Source organism: Sorex fumeus, unplaced genomic scaffold (assembly GCF_029834395.1).
Source record: "Sorex fumeus unplaced genomic scaffold, SorFum_2.1 ptg000265l, whole genome shotgun sequence".
NCBI classification, from domain to species: domain Eukaryota; kingdom Metazoa; phylum Chordata; class Mammalia; order Eulipotyphla; family Soricidae; genus Sorex; species Sorex fumeus.
The window spans coordinates 32,367,193-32,388,603 of record NW_026606322.1 but is presented as its reverse complement, the minus strand read 5'-3'; the positions used below and the strand labels follow the sequence as shown (position 1 = coordinate 32,388,603).

Below are 21,411 nucleotides of genomic sequence, written 5' to 3'. Positions count from 1 at the left end.
CAGTACAAACTATCTGAAAGAATTCACTGGAGATCTGAGATTTTTAAGGTACCATTGAAAAACTAAAACAATCTTACTGACTGTTCAATTGTTTCAGTAATTCGAGCTTGCTCATTTCATATAAATTGCTTTTTTTTTTTTTTTAATGTTCTGAGATTTGTTTATAAGAGTTGTCCTTTTGGACATTTGAAAAGTATGCCTGTTCCCAACAGGAAAGTTAGTATTTAAAAACAGGTTAGGGAGGCGAGCTCTCTATAAGTCATTTTTCCTATTTCTTTCAGGTAACTCTGAATTACTAGAGAAAGCAAGAATACAACCCTTCAAAAGGACATTCTCAGGCTTGAGATAGCACTGTAGGCTGAGCACATGCTCTGTACGCAGAAGGTCTGGGGCTCAATCCCTGGCACAGCCTGGTTCCCCAGAGCACCACTAGAATAGACTCCTTATTCCCCACCCCAAGCACAGAGTCAGGAATAGCCCCTGAGTGCCTCCAAGTGTGGTCCCAAAGCAACACACATACAAGGGGAAAAAAAAAAAGACAATTTCATTTTTCTTTTTATAAAAAGTAAAAAAATTTCATTTTTCTTTTTATAAAAAGTAAAAAAATTTAATTACAAGTAGGGAAATGCTGAAGCGATAGCACAGCGGGTAGGGCGTTCGCCTTACATGCGGCCAACATGGCCGACCCGAGTTCGATTCCTCCGCCCCTCTCGGAGAGCCCGGCAAGCTACCGAGAGTATTCGATATGCCAGACACAGTAACAACAAAGTCTCCAATGGAGACGTTACTGGGCCCGCTAGAGCAAATCGACGATCAACGGGAGGGCCTTTACCTTTTTACCTTTTAGGGAAATGAAATATTAACACTCCCATCTAAGAATAAAGACTAGGGCCACAGCAATAGGACAGCAGGGTGTTTTGTCTTGCACGCAGACAACCAGGGTTCAATCCCCAGCACCCCTTTGGCCCCCTGAGCCTGCTAGCACTGATCCCTGAGCACAGAGTCAGGAGTAAGCTCTGAACAGTGCCAGGTGTGGCCCCAAAACAAAACAAAACAAAACAAAACAAAACAAGAAAAAAAGATACTAAGATAGAAAGAAAGTGAACTGGACCCTGAGATGTAGCACAGGAGATAAGGAAGGTCACCTTGCATGCAAGAGTTTATAAGACTGTTTATAAGCCCCTGCTTATAAACAGTCCCCTGAGCATCATACCAGACCCAGGAATAGCCCCTTAGCATTGCTGGGTATGGCTGAGGTGGCTCAACCCCCACCCCCAAACGGAATAAAAAATTAAACAATTTATCATAGCTAATAAGTGTGGGAGCTACCCGTGACGTATTCGATATGCCAAGAACAGTAACAAATCTCACAATTTGTTGTGAGACGTTACTGGTGCCCGCTTGAGCAAATCGATGAACAACGGGATGACAGTGCTACAGTGCAGAATAAGTGAGGGAGTTAAATCCTAACTCAGGTTCCTTGGCCCCTTCCAAAACTATTTCCTTACTATAAAGTAAGAACCTTAAGTAGATTTAAATATACATGATATATACACTTGGTTTCACAAGCTACGGTATCGAAGATTCGTAGAGCTTACTTGACTCAAAATTGCTTTCAACGTTTAAGCCTTATGATTCAATTAATAAAGTCGAGGACCAGGGGGCCTGAGTTCACTTGCCTTGAACACACCGAAATGGTTTCAATCCCTGGCATCCCAGAATTGCCCCGCCCCCCTCCATGCCCCAAGCCCCGAGTCTGCCAGGTGGGGACCCAAACCCCAAAATAAATAAATAAATAAAAAAGCAAGCCTAGACCCTTACACTATGAAAATCAGAGAGGGAGATATCCAACAAAACATCTGAGCAGCTCCATTTTACCTGGCAAATGGGTTTTCTCTTTGCTCTCAGCACATAACTGAAAGAGAGTTAATAATAAATCTTCAGAGGATGGCGTTAGTGAGCACCCTGCCGCAGAGCTGAAATAGTGATAGATCACATCACAGATGGAAGAGACGGGCGAGTCCTTATTTTCAACTGTCGACAATGTGTTTGTTTCGACTAAAGTTCCATGAAGTTTAACAATAATTCTTTCAACATATACTTCTCCAATCAAGTGATCTAGAGGGAAAAAAAATTCGGACAAATCCCCCCCACCAAAGATCAGCAGTATATTTTTAAATTAAGTTTGCAAACACTTGGCTCTTATTTATAACGACAAATACTGCTTAAGGCTCAAAGTAGTAGTTCAGGTGGCTTAGAAGACCTGCTTTTAAGCATTATGGTTGCAAGCTGGAACCCAAGTAGAATGCCCAGCACCTGAAGTGATTTCCATCATACAAATAACCACAGCCAGGCATATGTGAGCACCACAACCAAAATGCATGGTCCCCAGCTAACACCACAGCAACTAACAGCAACATAGGCAAGCCAGCAGTACCTCCCTCAGAGTACAACTGTGTGACCACCACAGTGACCCCCAATAAGCACTGCGTGTGTGAGCATCAGCACTAAAGATGACATGAAATTTGCTTATAAATGGATAGACATAGAGAGCATCAGGCTGAGTGAAATGAGTCAGAAGGAGAGGGACAGAGACAGAATAACTGCATTCATTTGTGGGATATAAAAAAATACATAGTAGAAGATCAATATTCAAGGCTAGGAAAACAAGGGCAAGGAGGACTGGCCCATGATTGGAATCTACCACTCGGGGAGGAGGGTAAGTAAGATAGAGAAGCGACCAGTATGACAAGAATAGTTGGGAATGATCACGCTGGACAAGAACTGAGAGTTAAAAATAGGTAAAGGGATATACCTGATAACCTTCCAGTATATATACTGCAAATCACAAAGCCCAAAAGGAGTGGGGGAGGGAGGGAGGGAGAGAGGGGAGCGAGGGAGAGAGGGGAGGGAGGGAGCGGGCGGGAGGGAGGGAGGGAGGGAGGGAGGGAGGGAGGGAGGGAGGGAGGGATAGGAACAGGGGGAGAGAGAGGGAGAGGGAGAGGGGGAGAGAGAGGGGGAGAGAGAGAGAAAGAGAGAGAGATGCCTGCCTGCCATCAAGTCAGGCTAGGGGAAGATGGTGGGTGATGGGAAGGAAACTGGGGACACTGGTACTGGGAAATGTACACTGGTGTTGGATGTTGGAACACTCTATGACTGAAACCTAATCATGAACAGCTTTGGAAGGGTCTATCTCACAGTGATTCAATGAAAAAACAAACAAAAAAAAGAAGACAATGAATGATGTGTGGTAATGGGTCCCTCTTGGCAACCCGACCCCATGCACAAGCACCAGAACTACAGGGAGTACTGCAGGTGGCAGATGAGCACTACAATCTGATGGGTGAGCTTCAGGAAGCACCTAAAATATGCAAGCACCACAGCCAAGCCTGCATGTGGTACCCCAGCTCTGCAACAACAAGAATGGAAGAAAGGATAGGGACTGGGGGGCAAAACTTTAAAAAGGAGATTGGCATACATCACAAAGAACAAAAACAGCCAATGCTGGTACAGATGTGGGGAAAAGGGGACCCCGGTTTTCTGCTGGTGGGAACGTCAACTGGTCTAGTCCTTGCAAAAAACAATATGGGCACTTTTCAAAGTACTAGGAATCAAGCTTCTGTATGAGACGGCAATTCCACTTCCTGGCATCTAAGCCAGAGTCTAAAACCTCTATTCAGAATAGACATTTGCACTGTGACATTCATTGTAGCACTATTCACAAAAGTCAAAATCTGGGAACAACCCCAATTAGTCAAGAACAGAAGATTGCATAAAGAAACTATGACTCAGGAAGGGGTAATAGCACAGTGGGTAGGGCGTTTGCCCCAGGTTCAATCCCTGGCATCCCATATGGTTCCCCAAGCACCATCAGGAGTGATTCATGAGTATAGAGCAGGGAGTAACCCCTGAGCTTTGCTGGGTGTGACCCAAAAAGCAAAAAAAAAAAAAAAAAAAAAAAAAAAAACAACAACCAAACCCAACAACTACTATGATTCATATACACAATGGAATGCTACTTGGGTGTAAAAACAAACAAACAAACAAAAAAACACAACAACAACAATGAAATTGTGCCATTTGCTTCTATATGGGTTAACCTGGAGTATCACGCAGGGGATGAAGTCAGTCAGAAGGAGAGGGACAGACACAGAATGTCTCATATGCAGGATATAAAGAAACACAGTAGGGGAATAACAAAAGCTCAAAGGCCAAAGAAATTGGTCTTCAGTAGGAAGCTACCACATGGGAAGAAAGGGTGGAGGAGAAGACGACTATGGAACACTCTGAAATGTGATGTGGGAATGTGTGATACCTGAAACCCTGTCGTTAACAATCCTTTAAACTACAGTACCTAAAATACAATTTTAAAAAATAATTAAAGAGGGGGCTGAAGAGATAGCACAACGGGTAGGGCATTTGCCTTACACGTGGCCGACCCGGGTTCGATTTCCAACATCCCATATGGTCCCCTGAGCACCGCCAGGAGTAACTCCTGAGTGCAAAGCCAGGAGTAACCTCTGTGCATCACCAGGTATGACCCAAAAAAAGAAAAAAAAATTATAGAGGAAAAAAAGCTTTGTAAGCATCTCTCTCACAGTAATTCAATAAATAGTCACAAAAAAAAATATTTAAAGAGGAAAAAAAGAATAAAAAAGTGAAAAAGTAGTACATTTAAAATGTTTATGCATTATGTACATCGCCAGGTGTGACCCAAAAAAACAAAAAAAAAATGTTTATGCATTAGGAGAAAGAAAATTGTATCAAAATTAATTTGTTCTCACCCACAAAAAGTTTAAAGAGCAATGATCTACAAAATTAGTGTGATTTTACTCATTTCAAAGCACTGTCAAATCTGAAACTAAAAATATTCCGTCTTCCAAATCATACTAAACAGATTATAAATATTTAAAGTTCTCATAAAATGAAGACATGAGTGCTGCATTTTAATATTCTCAACAAATCTATGCAAGCTGTTCTGCATGGAATTTCCGCAACAATGAAAGGGAAAAAAAACAAACCCACAAAAGCCCTGTTGGTTCCTACCATTTTTCACATGTTGGGATAACACCAGACTTAGCAGAGTCCATCTTTCTGAGAAGTAAGATGCGGATGAAACCGGGGATTCGAAGTCCTTATTACAAAGTTCATCTGCCAGGGTTACCAGTTTCTCTCCAAGGATATCTCCTTTGAGCCAAAGAGTCACTAAGGCATGTTTATCTGAACTAGAACATGCCTAAAACCATAAAATTAAAGATTAGAAGCAAGATCAAACAGCACATCTGGCCAAAACAATTGCTTGTGTCATATTATTGCACTTGATTGACAATAATGCCCCATGAATCCTTGCTTCTATACACTTTCATACTTTGCTCATGGTATCTTCCCAGTAGAGATATTCCCCATCTTCATTAATTGTAAGGTAAGAAACTCATCCATTTTTTGTGGGCTAGGGAGACAGTATAGCAGGTAGGACATTTGCCTTCAAGGCAGCTAACCCAGGCTCAATTTCTAGTAACACAATATGATCCTGGGAGCACTGCCAGGAGAAATTTGAGTGAAGAATCAGGAGTAAGTCCTGAGTATCATGGGTATGCCCCAGGGGAAAAAATTTTTTTTAAAAAAGAAAACAAGAAAAGAAATTCATTTGAGATTCACTGCAAATGCCACCTGTTGCTTAATGAATTCCCCCCCCCCCCACCCCATTCACTCTGACACACACTCATTGCTGCTTTTCTCTGAATTTCTAGAGCACTTACTGGATTGTATTATTATTAAATGTTTCATCTGTGTATGTCGTTTCCAATGAGATTGTAAGTTCCAAGTGAGCAGACTGTCTTAAACTTCTGATACTTTCTATCAACACTGCAGATGTGTTCAATGAATAGTGAGTGGAGGAACTTGGGAGACAGATCTATAAATGCTCTATAGATATTAAGAGTGTGCTTGTTAATTTTACTAAAATTAAAGAACAATTGGGTCAGGCAGACAGTATAAAGGATAGGGTGCTTGCCTTGAATGCAGCCAACTGGGTTCGACCCTTGCCATCGCATATGGTTCCCTGAGTGCAGAGACTAGAAGTAAGTCCAGGGAGGTCCAATATTGGAAGGAAAAAAAAAGAAAAAGAAAAAGAAGGCTCGAGTGATAGTACAGTGGGTAGGGCATTTGCCTTGTATGCAGTTGGCCTGGGTTCAAGCTCTGTTATAACTATATGTCTCCCCAAACACCATCAGGAGTAACTCCTGAATGCAGAGCCAGAAGTAACCCCTGAGCACTGCTGGGTGTGGCCCCCAAACCAAGAAAAACAAGATCAAAAAATTAAATAATTGGTGTAAGTTACTGGTATAAATTTAAACAGTGGGCTTTCTTTCTCCCACTTATATAAAATAGTTATTAGGCCAGATCTGACAGAAACTGGTTTATTTCCAGGGGGTAAAGAAGCAAGGAAAGAAATTGTAAATCCACCCCCAAAAGCATGCTGATCCATGTTCCCTGAGCTTCTTTTTGCTTTAAAGGCTGAGAAGAAAGGAATTTTGTTCATTTCAAAGCAATCTGGAAAAAGAAAAAAAAAATCCACGTGCAGGTTGAACAGTGCCTATAAACTTTTATCTTTATTATAAAATTTGCAGGTAACTAGAGCTTTTATTTTTTAAAGTTTTACCACTATTTCTGCTTTACACTGGGAAACTTTCTTAAATAACCAGAGCCAGTTTTCTAATTTGAATAAAGGAAAGCTTAACCTAGAACATCTCTAAAGTTCTTTTTTACATCATCACAAAATTTCGACCAAAATTCAGTTTGGTTTGAAAGGAGCAGGCTGGAGTGATAGTATGGTGGGGAGGGCTTTTGTCTTGCACACAACAGACCTGGGTTCAATCCCCAGCATCCCATATGGTCCCCTGCGCACCACCAGGGGTAATTCCTGAGCCAGAAGTAACCCCTGAGCATCGCTGGGTGTGATCCCAAAAAAACAAAAACAAAAACAAAAACAAAGAAAACCTCTGATTTAGGACTCTGCTCCTGAAGAATCAGGTTGCATAAAAACAAAGAAAACTAGAGTAGGAGATTACTGATAATGGTTTTCATATTAAAATTTCCAAATAAACCAATCTGTCTTATAGGGTATTGAAAATAAACTTCAAAATAAAACATCGCTCAACTAAGCATATCTACAGAAAAAAATCTAGACAACTTTAAAGGAATGAGGAGGCTAAATAAGGAGACAAATGTTGGCTATCGGCTTCCCAGTGCTATCGTTTAGAAAAGAATACTCTTCCAAACACATCTGAGAATCTGAGTGACCTGGCAGGTACATGGTTAAATGGAAGTGAAAATGGATAGGCCAGTCTTCTCTTAATAAAATTATCAACTCTTTTTCTAATTCAAACTGCTTGATTACAATGGGGATTTTATGTAGATGACTAGCAAGGATAAAAAGTATTGGAAACGAATGCAAGTCATGCCTGATAGGTTATATTTCTAATTGAAAAGGAGTAAATTAATATTCTGTAAAGCATTTTCTAAAAATAAGCTCTTGGAAGAAATGGGGAGCTGTTTAATGAGTCACGGTTTCAGTTTTGCAAGATGAAGTTGTGGTGGGAATTGTTGCAATAGTACAGCAGGTTGGGCGTTTGCTTTGCATGCTGTCAACCTGGGTCCCATATATTCCCAGGAGCACTGCTAGGAGTGATTACTGAGTGCATCCCTAGTGTGGTCCCAAAAGCCAAATATAAATAAATAAAAAGAATGTTAAAAAAAGATGAAATTCTGCAGGTTGGTTTCCCAGTAATGTGAACATATCTAATAGTTCTGAACTGTGCACCTAGAAATGGTTATGGTGGTAAATTTTCTATTATGAGATTTTTATCATAATGTAAAAGTTGTCTATAAATAACATGTAAATACAAAATCTTATATAAAAAAGGTTATCTATGTAAAATTTTTAAATGTTTAAAAAATTCAGATGGTACTCATTCCTATGACTTACCTGTTGTACTACTGCTCCAGCCCCACAGATTACGTTATTCTTATCAGTGCTTTTTTTAATTTAGCTAAGCAGCATTCAAATTTAACTGGTGGGACGAAGGGATAGTATGGTGGGTTGGGCACTTGCCTTGCACACAACAGACCTGGGTTCAATCCCTAGCACTCCTTATAGTCCCCCAAAGCACAGATGGGAGTGATCCCTGAGCACAGAGTCAGGAGTAAACCCTGTGCACTGCCATGTGGCCCAAAATCGTGGGGGGGGGGGGGGGGGGGGGGGAGATTGTACTCTATTCCAGTACAGGGCAAACAATTTTTCATTCTGGCCAAAGTGAGAACCAGAATAAGAAAAGAATCTTGCAGCCCAAATTTCATGGATAATACAGCCTCTAACTCTTCCTTTGCTTCCTACTAAAGAAGAAACAGCCTGTTCATACTTTGCCGCTATCTCTTCACCAGAAAAATACTACAAAAGGATAGATACTTAAATGTCTTCCCAAATTATGGGAAAACACTACAATAATAGAGAAGTTCTTTAACACTAACAAGCTGACAACATATTGGTGTGTGAAAATGATTGTTTTGATTTTTCTATACACCGGGAGAGCAAAAAAATAAAATCAAGAAAGAAAAAAATTAAGATACCTTTTCAACAACCTTAAGAATAGAATTCCACTTAAGTTCCACCTGAAAAAGAACAAAGAGAAACAATTGGCTGGGCGAAACAATGAGAATTTTTACAAGTAAACAAAATCACATGTAATCAAAACAAAATTAAGACTTTTTTAGCTAGTTGCTAGTTCATTTTTTTTTAAGTATAGGCTGAAAAATTTTACTTCTACTAACAAGCTTCTGTCACAAAGTCTCATGTACTTTCTAAAGCATGAGACATTTTCTTAAAACTAATATGTCAAAAATAAATGAATAACCTCCATGTAGATTCCATTCTGCTCAGTATAAAGTATGCCAGGGGCCGGAGAGATACACTGAAGATAAGGCACTTGCCTTCCACACAGTTAACCTAGGTTTGATCCCTGGCATCCCATTTGGTCTCCCAACTACCATCAGGAGTAATTTCTGAGTGCAGAGCCAGGACTAACCCCCTAAGCATTACCACTTATGGTTCCCCCCAAAACACAAAACTAAAAGTGTGCCAATGCAAACTATTAGCTTTGAAAAGATTTACCCATGTTAATACCTCAGTTAGATCATCTAAGATGGCTTTTCTCTCCGCATTACTGTCACAGCAGTGGAGGGCACTGTACAAAATATCCACCAAGAAGCTGGCATCCTTCCTTTGATCTTCATTTAGCCAACCGATGAGTTTCTGGTACAAAAACTGCACAGCAGGATTCTTTTGCGCGAGTTTGACGATGTCTACAGGCTTGCTTTTGACAGTACTATGTTTCTCGTCAGTTAGCAGCATGTTAAATACTTCCATTGAGGAGAAAGAGTTGAGCAGAGTAGAGAGAAATTTGAGGTGTTGCTCGGACTTGTGCTCATTGATATAATTAATACTCATCTCTGCCAGCTTACAAACCAACTCTTCCAAAGGCTTCTTCCTCAGTGGGGATATATGGTTCGAGTAAGTATTAGTGAAGGACGATTCAGCTATTAATTCTGAGCCTTCGCTGCTCTGCGCTTCAGAAAATACAAGTGTTTCACTGTCCTTCGCATTTTCTGTCACTTCGTCAGCAAACCTAACCTTACAGGCCTTTTTTTTATTAGACTTCAACGAGCTCTTTGGCTTCTGTAGGACCTGTAACAGGTTGGACACGCCTGCAACAGACTGAACATCAGCTTCTGACCCATCGATTTTCTCAACACAGATCTCGGACAGCCTTTTCCAGAACCTCAGCAGCACCTTCTCCAAGCTCTGAGCCATTATGTCACCTTTTTCTGCATCTGCTTTGGCCTCCCAGGAACTTAAAGTTTCTGCTAAATGATCAAACAGCTCCCCTTCTTGAAACCTTGGTTCTTGAAGAACTGAATCAATGAAAGGAATCAACTGGAACAGTAGAAAACATTGAGTTTTTTCAGGAGAAATAACATTTAAGCAAGACATTAAGAAAAAAAAAAAACTCCAAAAGACTGCCAAATTTCATAGTTAGGGCCAGAGAGAGCTCCACAGACTCTTCATAAGGGAGGCCTGGCTTCCATCCCTGGTACAGTACTATGAGCACCAGTCATGAGCATCACCAGGTGCGTTCCATCCCTGGTACCACATGGTCCCCTGAGCACTAGTTGTGAGCATCAGGTGTGGTCCCCCAAAACCAAACGTTCCCCCCAGACTTCTAAGGAACAGTTTCCCCCCCCCCCCCCAGGAATTCGGAGAATAAGCTTATAGATCATTTTCATATTATATTAGCACTGTAGCACTGTCTTCCCATTGTTCATCGGTTTGCTGCAGCGGGCACCAGTAACGTCTCCATTGTGAGACTTGTTACTGTTTTTGGCATATCGAATATGCCATGGGAAGCTTGCCAGGTTCTGCTGTGCGGGCGGGATACTCTTTGTAGCTTTTGAACATATTTGAACATATTTAAATTTTTCTGGTTTCATCAAAGACAATAAGAAAGGCATGCAGAATCCACAAAATTCAGAATACTTTACCCTGAATCATATGTTTTAAAAAATCAACTAAAACCTGAGCTTTTATATGCTTATTAGTTTCCTAGCATAAGGAACCATATTTTAGAACCTATCATTCACCAAATAAATGTTCTTGAATGTTTTTATAATAACATTTCATAATTTAAACCTAATATGAAAGTTCACAAACATCACTTTCTTTTTTTTTTTTTTGTCTTTTTGGGTCACACCTAGTGATGCTCACAGGTCACTCCTGGCTCTGCACTCAGGTATTACTCCTGGTGGTGCTCAGGGGACCATATGGGATACCAGGGATCAAACCTGGGTTTGCCTGTGTGTACCCTACCTGTTGTACTGTCTCTCTGACCCATAAACACTGTTTTCTATATTCTATTTTATATTGCAACTCTCTGAAACAGCCAGGACCTATACATTCAGAAACTGATTTATATTCAGGAATTATCATTATTATGCTAACAATTGACAAAGTACTTAGTTTTTTTTATCTGAAATACATATTAATTGCAAATTACAAAAAAAAAGTCTTACCAAGAAAATCTAATGATAATTAGTAACAAGATACAATGGATTTTATTCTTTAAAATTGCAAAATCACATGATTTGACATCATAAATACCTGATCATTGATGAGCATCTCTTCAATATCATCCTCACCTAAGTTTTGCTGCATTATAAAACGTAAGCATTCAAAAAAAGCAGCTATGACTGCCGAGCACTCTGAAAAGCTGGTTTTGATTTTTTCTGTTGAGAGCCTAAAAAACAAATAAATAACAGTGGTTCAGTCTTTCATGAAGAAAACAAAAACTAAGAAACCAAAATAAATGGTACTGCATCATACCAAAAGATTATTTTTTAACAATCAGCTTGATTATATATGAATAGGAAAGACGGGGGCGGGGGGGAAGGTATCTGTATAAAAACTGTGCCAACAAAAAATTTTCGCTATTAGAAAAAAATATTTCCTACTCATGAAAAAAATTTTCAAGCATTAATAACACTCTATATCCGTTTTTAGGCAACGCCTGGCAATGCTCAGGAACCATGAAATAACAGGTAATGCCCAAGCCCCCAAACTGGGTCTCTTTTACTTATCAAGATCAAACAACGTAGTAAAACAATTTAAGTGTAATTTTAACAAATTTTTAAGTTCCCAAAAGTTTTTGAAACTTCACAGATTCATTTCCAACATTAGGACATTTGTAAGTATCAACATACTGAAAAGAAGCTAATATCCCTCTTAAAAACAGCTGTATTTACTCTACTTTTTGCTGTCAACTACTAAAGAAGTCTTGAATGTAACCAATAAGAAATTCCAATTGTGTTGGGACCAGAGAGATAGTACAGAGGACAGAGGATAGGGCATTTGCTTTTGCATGCAGCTGACCTGGGTTTAATCCCCGTCATGCATTCTCTTGAGCCGAGCTAGGAATGATCCCTGAACACAGAGCCAGGAGTAAGCCCTGTGCATGCACCAGTTGTGGCCCAAAACAGACACAAGCTTCTCTCTCTCTCTCTCTCTCTCTCTCTCTCTCTCTCTCTCTCTCTCTCTCTCTCTCTCTCTCTCTCTCTCTCTTCCCCTCCCTCCCTCCCTCCCTCCAACTGTAATTCCCTGAAAGTTTTACAAGTATATAATGAGCAACAAAACTCACTGTCACTGTCCTCCCGTTGTGCATCAATTTGCTTGAGTGGGCCCAGAAACATCTCCACTGTGACACTTGTTACTGTGTTTGGCATATCGAACATGTCACGGGGAACTTGTCAGGCTTTGCTATGCGGGTGAGATACTCTTGGTAGCTTGCTGGGATCTCCGAGAGGGATGGAGGAATCGAACTCGGGTCAGCCATATAGGCTGCATGCAAGCATGCAAGGCAAACACCCTACCCGCTTTGCTATCGCTCCAGCCGAGCAACAAAATATTTGGGGATATTTAAGCAAGCATTCACCATTCCACCTATCTATGAAAAACATTTAAACATCTTTTGTTTTGAAAATCAAGAATTCAAATTCCTTGCTGGGGTTATAGCACAGAGGTTATAGCATTTGCTTTCGCATGTGTGGACTGGATCCCCAAACAAAACAATCTAAATTCCTTACCCAGAGGGCTTGAGAAACAATACAATGGGTAGAGTATCTGCCCTGCACGTGCCTGACATAGGTTTGATATGGTCCCCAGAGCACTGACAGGAGTGATTCCTTAGTACAGAGTCAGGAGTAACTCCTGAGCATCTCTGAATTTGACCCCAAAACCAAAAAAAGAAAAGAAATAAAGAAAAAATAATAATAAATTCCTTACCCAGTAACTAGAGAGGTGAGAAAATTTTTGAAGAAATCCAACTTTGGTTCTGTAATGGTCTGAGGAAGTTTGCTGATAAATGGCAGAAGATAAGGGTATATGACAGTAGCCAGGCCCCGGCCACCTTCACGAACAACAGCTGACAGTTTGGGAAACACACTCTTTTTTGCATTGACATGAAGCCAACAATCCTAAGCAAAGAAAAGGTATTAACAACCACCAAGGATGATAAGTGTACTTTTCCAAGTGAACAGAATACATACAAGTTCTTAAAAATAAAGAGTCAACAGAGATTTAAATCTCTTCATTGAAAATTCAAAGTCAGAGTGTAAGAAATATATTACATACAGGAATAGTGTACACTATGCCTCCAGTATAATATTAACTAAAATTAATTTATTTTTAAAGGCTTTTATGGAACCACAGCAATAGTACTTGGGTGCCTGCATTAGTAGGGTGCTTGCCTTACACATAGCCGACCCAGGTTCATTCAAACTGGAACGTATGGGATGATTCTCCAAACCTTCAACAAATTGGTCTTTGAATAAAAAAAGAGGTTTAAGCAAAGAAATATATATATTTTTTCCCTTTCTGGGTCACACCCATCAATGCTCAAGGGTTACTCCTGGCTTTGTACTCAGGAATTACTCCTGGCAGTGCATGGGATGCCGGGGATCAAACCCAGGTTGGCCACAGGCAAGGCAAACGCCCTACCTGCTGTGCTGTTGCTCCGGACCCTGAAATAGAAAGATTTTTATAGCATCTGCTTTGCAGAGGGGACAACAGTATTTAATTTTTGTATGATTTAGATATGTTCACTTCACTGGAACACAAACTGTTTAAGAATAACAGAACCTGGCTAAACTGAAAGCAAAACAAAATGGCAGTTTCATGGCTATCATAAAATTCATAACAAATATGGAGCTAACCATTTTACTTCCAAGAAAGGATTTTTCCAAGAAGGTTCAAACATAATCTGACATGCTCTTAGTTCAAACAAAGCCTTCTGAAACAGTTAATTCCCAGGTGTACCAACTGCAGCCCTCTGCCATACCTCAATAGTTGTAAGTGTATAAAGTACAGCTTCCCACAGCGCTGGGCACACAACAGGGTCACTGTCATCAATGCTCAGAAGAACAGACGGGCTCACTTTGGACGCTTCCTCCTTCATCAGCTGTGGAATACGCTGGCACAAAGCAGAAACTAACTCAAAATAAGCTGAGCGAATCTAAGAGAAAAGAATAAACAAAATTGGAAATACAAATTAAAGCAACAATATTTAATTTGTGATAATGGTAAAAGCATTATTCATACTAACCCTCACGTTTAAGAAAATGAAAAGTCAGGACTGGAGAGACAGAACAGGTGTGTTAAGATGCTTGCCTTGCCTGGCCTCCCGCCGAACCTAGTTCTAAATTCTCAGCACCACACAGGTCCCCTGAGCATGACTGGGTGTGGCCCAAACACACCCATCTCAAAAAAATTCAAAAAACTAAAAGTAAAAGTGAGAAAAAGAGAAAAATCTCTTTTCTTTTGGCTTTTGGGGTCATACAGAGCAGTGTTCAGGGGTTCTGCCTGACTTTGCACTCAGGAATACTCCTGGAAGTGCTAAGGGGACCATATGGGATGCTGGAGATAGAACCAGGGTTGGTTATGTGCAAGGCAAACGCCCTTACCTGCTGTATTATCACTCCGGCCCCCAAGAAAAATAGAAAATCTTAAGAATTTCTGGATCAGAGCGATAGTGCAGCTGGTAAGGTATTTTCCTTGCAGGTTCAATCCCGGGCATCCCATCTGGTTGCTCAGAGTACCATTGGGAGTGATCCCTGAGTGCAGAGCCAGGAGTAAGCCCTGGAAACTAACAGGTGTGGCCCAAAAACCAAAGGAGAAAAAAAAATTCAAAGGACAAATGTGAGAAGGAAGAAACAAGATGGCAGAGAAGGGCACATCCCGGGCTCTCTCAAGAGGACCAAAATGCAACCCAACAGAGGTGACCAAAGGATCATACCAGCAGTCACATGGAGGACATGCGTGGCAGTAACCAATAAATGGCACTGAGAGCAGCTATACAGTAAACAACACAAAAGGAGCAGCTCGGAGGCTGGGGGAGTAGAGAAGAAGACAGAGGAATGGCAGAGAACCGAAAGCAGAGACAGTGACACCGACGGGGGAGCTGCTGGACGCTGTGAATGTTGGCCACTGCTGCCCATTTGCTGTACCAGCTCTCAGCAGCAGCTGATTTCAACACCAACACAGCCATGCAAGCGAAATGGTAAACCGGAACCTCAGATTGTGACCCAAACCTGCATGACACCAGACCCTCGGCAGTGAGCAGCAGACAGTGCAGATGTGAGGTCCACCCCAAATAAAAGGGTGAAGATGGCAATCCAAAAGGTGGGTGGGTCCCCGCAGGCTTTATGAATTCTCGAAGGGGCAGCTTCAAAGGCACCACCACAAGGTTGTTTCACTGTGGGGAATAACAGAACAGACCACCAACAAAGCAACGGTCTGAGGCGAGACACGAGTAAACTGCTATGAAAGTCACTGAACTCAAAGAGCATGGAGGTGAACAATAACTCCCCCCAAAAAAAAACAAAAACAGAAAAACAACTCTCAAAGCTCTCAGCAGGGCCACAAAGATAGTACAGCAGGTAGGGTACTTGCCTTGCATGTGGCCAACCCAGGTTTGATCCGCATCATCCCATATGGTCCCCCTAGCCCACCAGGAGGGATTCATGGGTGCAGAGCCAGGAGTTAACTCCTAAGCATCACCGGGTATGGCCCAAATCAAAAAACACAAAACAAAAAAGAGTCTCAGCTATTACAGTTGAAAAAAAAAATGTGAATCAACTACACAAGTAAAAAGACATATATTAAGCACATTTAGAATGGTCAACAGGAAGAGGTGGATAAGAGGGAGACAGCGAGAAATGTGAAAAATAAGTACAATAAATGAGAAGAGATCTGTGCACATAACAATTTTCAGGTGCCATGAACAGGGGTGTGTATGACGATGGAATTCTGAATCTGAGATCAATATAACTAAAAACTGAAAATACATTGCTCGAGCTCGAGCGGGCCCAGTAACGTCTCCATTGGAGACTTTGTTGTTACTGTGTCTGGCATATCAAATACTCTCGGTAGCTTGCCAGGCTCTCCGAGAGGGGCGGAGGAATCGAACTCGGGTCGGCCATGTTGGCCGCTTGTAAGGCGAACGCCCTTAAAACTTAGTAATCCAGGTCACAAAGATGTGTTTGCAGAGGTTAAAGATAAACATATATAAAAGACATAAACAAGATCTAGGATTTCGGTGGGTGAGAAATCCAAAAAATATCTTAAAATAAGAGACTGATATACCTGAGGTATACTGTGTTTTCCATATTTCCAAAATTTATTTTGTGATAAAAGAGACTTAAATTTCTCCTCAAGTGATTCAAGCTCATTATCAGGTAACAGGAAGAGCATTTTCTTCAATGCCAATAAGGAGCAAGTTACAACTCGATAAAATTTAGCTTTTCTTTCTTCCTCTGGAATAGTTCTTGATGTGAAAAGAAAATACAAAAATTGAGAATAAGTTACATATTTGGTACTCCTATTTCAAATCTTCCAAAGTTGCCTTATTTGGTCCCCCCTCCAAAATAGGTATGAAGATTCTAATCTTATTTGAACCCTACCCCCACCAAAATACACATTCTTAATTAATAATGTATTTTTCAGCTAATACAGAAATGAAGACCTTAGCCGTAATAAATGTGCAAGTAGACAGCTCTCAGTAACAGGTAATAGAGTGAGCACAGGAAAGAGATCTCAAACATTACTTTCCCTTACAAACTATGTTAATAGGGGGCTGGAGCGATAACACAATGGGTAGGGCTTTTGCCTTGGAAGAGGCTGACCCAGGTTCGATTTCTGGCATCCCATATGGTGTCCCCAGCACCACCAGGAGTAATTCCTGAGGGAAGAGCCAAGAGTAACTCCTGAGCATTGCTGGGTGTGACCCAAAAAGCAAAGACCAACTAACCAACCAACCAACCAACCAAACAATATTAATAGGTTAACATATAAGGGGGGAAATGCAATGTTTTACTACTCCTTCAATAAACCTATTCACAATTTTTCAATTATTTCAACAATAACTTTAAATTATTACTATTATGAGTTATCAAATGCTTAACATAGGAAAAATCCACAAACATCTGTGTAAAGCAATCACGGGTTGGGACTGAGGAAGAGACAGCCTTGGACACAACCATCCCAGCTGATCCACAACATCATGTGTGATGCTCCAAGCATCGCAGGATTAAGCCCTGTGCACAGAGCCAAGAAATACAGACAGATGTGCCCCTCCCCCCAAAAAACACCCAACAATAACAACAACAAAAAAACAACCCAAGTATTTCACTCCCAGATACTTCACACGAGATTATGAAATAATTTATAAGTAAAAGCCTCTAAATAAAATAACACTCCATATTTTCATTTCTACATTTAGAATCCCCTTTGTAAAATGTCACATAGTAGGACCAGAAAGATAGTACAGGTAGTAAGTAAGCACTTCATGTGGCCACTTCTACTATGACACTGGTTCAATCCTGGCCCCTCATATGGTTTCCCGAGCACTGCCAGAAACCATATGTGAAGCACAGAGAAAGGAATGGCCCCTGAGCACTACTGGGTGTGATCCCAAAGCCTTCACCCACCACCCCCCTCCCAATTAAAAAATATCACATTGTAATTATCTCATTACCTAAAAGAATTACAAAGATGAGACTTACTGTGGGTCACTGAGTGTATCAGGTGTTTCTTTTATAAGATGATCTTGCAGTACCTAGGAAAGAAAAATCTTCTACCCTTAGGATTTTATTGAATTGTCAAGCATGAACCTAGCTTACCTTTCACTGTCTAACCCCGAGGAGCAATTAGCAAAATGAAGTAAAAACACCTAAGACGTTTGAATTTTACACTGTTCCCCACTCCCCTAGCAATATATAAGGTTGGCTGCTTTTGGAGAAAGAACACCCAGTTTCCAGCAAAAGGAATTTTCCCCTAGCCGGGGACGCAGTCTGGTAAAGCACATGCACTGTATTTGTAAGGCCCCGGATTCAATCCCGAGCGCCATATTACCACCACCACCACCCCGGCACCACCAAACCCAAGCATTTCAAGGAGTGCTTCTCTCTGCATCCCCCAAAAGAGAAGAAATTTGAACTTGGGAGTATAATGGGAAGCTCCCAAGAAGATGGATCAAAGTAAAGAAACAAAAGAAGAAGGGAAAACATTTAGATATCAAACAGTTAGATAATGAATGTTTACATAATGGTTATTACAGGAGGTGTATGAAAATGTAAACACATCAACGTTATGGGAATGAATGCAAGTAGGATATTTTTCGTTTGTTTCGGTGTGGTTTTGGGGTCACACCCAGTGGTGCTTGGGACTTACCCTTGGCCCTGAGCTTAGGGATCACACCTGGGAATTGAACCCTGATTGGATACATACATTGGCAAGCACTCTACCTGCTGTACTATCACTCCAGCCCCCAATCTACTTTCACTTCTTTACATAATATTAACAAAACAATTAGTCTCATTTTTCTAGTTCAAATATTAGAGAAAGAAACAGATAAGGCAGTAAGAGATATACACAAATTAAAATTCATCAACACTATATACTGGCTCATACCTATCTAGCAAGTGTTGGCAAAATATTGGAGAAATTTACCTTATCTGCTAATGGGGATATGCATTTGGCCCTCTGAAAGGGCCAATCATCAATATCAAGTATTTCTACTCTGGCTCAGAATATCACTGCTGAAAGTGAAAGCAAATATCACTCCTGCAGGTTATGAAGACATCTATTTCAAGAATGTCCACAGGTGGCCAGAGAGCCAATACAGGGATTAAGGGTCAGAGAAACAGATTAAAGAAATTGAGAGGAGGCCTTGCAAAGCACGCACAGGGCTTCAAAGTGTGACCCCTGCACCACATGGCTCCTGAGCACTGTCGCATGCAGTCTGAGCAGTGTTCCCCACCCCCCCCCACCCCCGCATCCCTCAGGTGTCAGAAGTACTGCATCCCTTGCCCTGAATACAATTCTGAGCCAAAGTGGCGGGCACTGCTGGGAAAGCCATGCCCCACAAAATGTCCACCAAAGCAAGGTTTTTCAATTTAAAAAAATAATTAGTTTTTTAAAAAGAGCTGGGGGTGGGGAAGCAAACAGTACATAAAAGACAAGACAAACTGTGGTCTATTCACACAAAGGAATACCAGACAGTCAACAACAACAACAACAAACACAAGTACGCGTTATAGCCCCTAGAAGAACTGCGAGGAGGAAATAATCCAGATGCAACAAGAACTTACACTTGCAATTTCATCCTTACAAAACGCGATGGCTTCAGATTGCTTGCTGGGAGGGAAGGCGGCTTCAAAAGCATCTCTGGCGGCAGATGCAGCTGGGGAGTAAGTGTCACACTGAGCCATGAGCCAATAGCCCATCACACTTTTTAAGTAGGGGGCCAAGTGTTTCTTCACTTTGAGGATAAGTTTTTCAAAAGCTTGCTGTGTGGCTTCTCGAACCCGGCGGTCGTGATCCTGTTGAAAAGTAAGAAATGGGGCTGGAGAGATAGCACAGCAGGTAGGGCATTTGCCTTGCACGCCGTCGACCCGGGTTCGATTCCCAGCATCCCATCTGGTCCCCCGAGCATAGCCAGGAGTAACTCCTGAGTGCAGAGCCAGGAATAACCCCTGTGCATCGCCAGGTGTGACCCAAAAAGAAAAAAAAAAAAGAAAAAAAGAAAAGTAAGAGGGGCTGGAGCGATAGCACAGCGGGTAGGGTGTTTGCCTTGCACACAGCCAACATGGCCTACACAGGTTCGATTCCCAGCATCCCATATGGTCCCCCGAGCACCGCCAGGAACAATTCCTGAGTGCATGAGCCAGGAGTAACCCCTGAGCATTGCTGGGTGTGACCCAAAAAGCAAAAAAATAAATAAATAAAAGTAAGAAAAGGGCTAAAACTAGTTCTAAGATAACTCACAAAGGAACTCAGAAATACAAAGAGTTATTTTAAGTTTGGCAGATTCACTCTAAATGACACAATTCAAGAGAATCACCCAATGGATGTGGTCAAAGAAAATCAAAATCAGGGGCTGGAGGGATCACTTCCCTTTTACATGGCTTCCCTTGCACCACCATGATCCCTGGCATCCCATGTGGTCGGTCAGGCACCGCAGAAGTGATCCCTGAGTACAGAACCACAAGTAAGCCCTGAGCACTGCCAGGTGCAACCCCCAAGTAAACCTAAAATAAAAAAAGCATGTGAAATAGTTGATTTTTTCCTTTTCCTAATAGTAAAAAATATGCCTTGAATTAAGAAGTCATACTTATTCATCTACAGCACATACAAAGTTGTCAAAATTCATTATGACTGCATGATTCTCTAGTAATAACCAAATTTTGAACACTGAGAGATGCTCCAGCTTCTTCTGGCTCTGCACTCAGGATTACTCATGATGGTACTCTGGGAAACATATGGGGTGTTGGGGATTGAACCCAGGTCGGCCGTATGTAAGGCAAATATGCCCTATCCACTGTACTATCATTCCAGCCCTGTAAGGTAAAGGTAAAGGTAAAGGCCCTCCCGTTGATCGTCGATTTGCTCGAGCGGGCCCAGTAACGTCTCCATTGGAGACTTTGTTGTTACTGTATCTGGCATATCGAATACTCTCGGTAGCTTGCCGGGCTCTCCGAGAGGGGTGGAGGAATCGAACTCGGGTCGGCCATGTTGGCCACTTGTAAGGCGAACGCCCTACCCGCTGTGCTATCGCTCCAGCCCTGTAATGACCAATTTTTTTTTTTTTTTTTTTTTTTGCTTTTTGGGCCACACCCAGCGATGCACAGGGGTTACTCCTGGCTCATGCACTCAGGAATTACTCCTGGCGGTGCTCGAGGACCATATGGGATGCTGGGAATCAAACCCAGGCCGGGCCCCATGCAAGACAAACGCCCTACCAACTGTGCTGTCGCTCTAGCCCCTGTAATGACTGAATTTTTAAAAATAAAGATCTTATACAGTTTATATACTCCACCAAGATCTGATCTGTATTACAAACACTTCATAATCATCAATGAAACTGAAGTTCATGTATCTAGTAACTCCTATTTTAACCAATATATGTTCATACACACACACACACACACGCACAGAATAAAGCCTTAATACTTACAAGTGATATTTTGCAGAAAATTCTTGGCCAGTAGGGAAGAACTCCTTTAACAATTTCTGTATCTCTCTCTGTACACATAGTTCCAAATTCCTGCATAGCCTAAAAGTAAATTATCAACAGCATTATGTATCAATAGTCATAAAAGTGGCAAGTAATTCTGTACCTAACCTAGTTTGAGAAGAACAGTTTTTTATGTATTGGAAGAATACACTGTTTCAGTTTGTACTTTAAAAATCTAATTTGAAGAGTTTCTTCTCAGGCTACTATTTATGGTAGAAATTTCAGGAATCTTTTT

At 41.3% G+C, this 21,411-nt stretch overlaps 1 protein-coding gene across 1 annotated transcript in view; it reads right to left on the bottom strand.

Moving 5' to 3' along the window:
* The window catches only part of LTN1 (listerin E3 ubiquitin protein ligase 1), a 68,668-nt gene that overhangs the window by 39,893 nt on the left and 7,364 nt on the right, over window positions 1-21,411 (bottom strand). The window contains exons 3-13 of the mRNA XM_056109470.1: window positions 21,117-21,215; window positions 19,252-19,482; window positions 17,665-17,717; window positions 16,247-16,427; window positions 13,944-14,117; window positions 12,890-13,080; window positions 11,213-11,348; window positions 9,182-9,991; window positions 8,629-8,670; window positions 5,047-5,236; window positions 1,879-2,118 (exon numbers count right to left, since the gene is read on the bottom strand). Of these exons, the coding sequence (XP_055965445.1) occupies window positions 1,879-2,118; window positions 5,047-5,236; window positions 8,629-8,670; window positions 9,182-9,991; window positions 11,213-11,348; window positions 12,890-13,080; window positions 13,944-14,117; window positions 16,247-16,427; window positions 17,665-17,717; window positions 19,252-19,482; window positions 21,117-21,215 (2,347 nt within the window). The remainder of the gene's footprint in view (window positions 1-1,878; window positions 2,119-5,046; window positions 5,237-8,628; window positions 8,671-9,181; window positions 9,992-11,212; window positions 11,349-12,889; window positions 13,081-13,943; window positions 14,118-16,246; window positions 16,428-17,664; window positions 17,718-19,251; window positions 19,483-21,116; window positions 21,216-21,411) is intronic.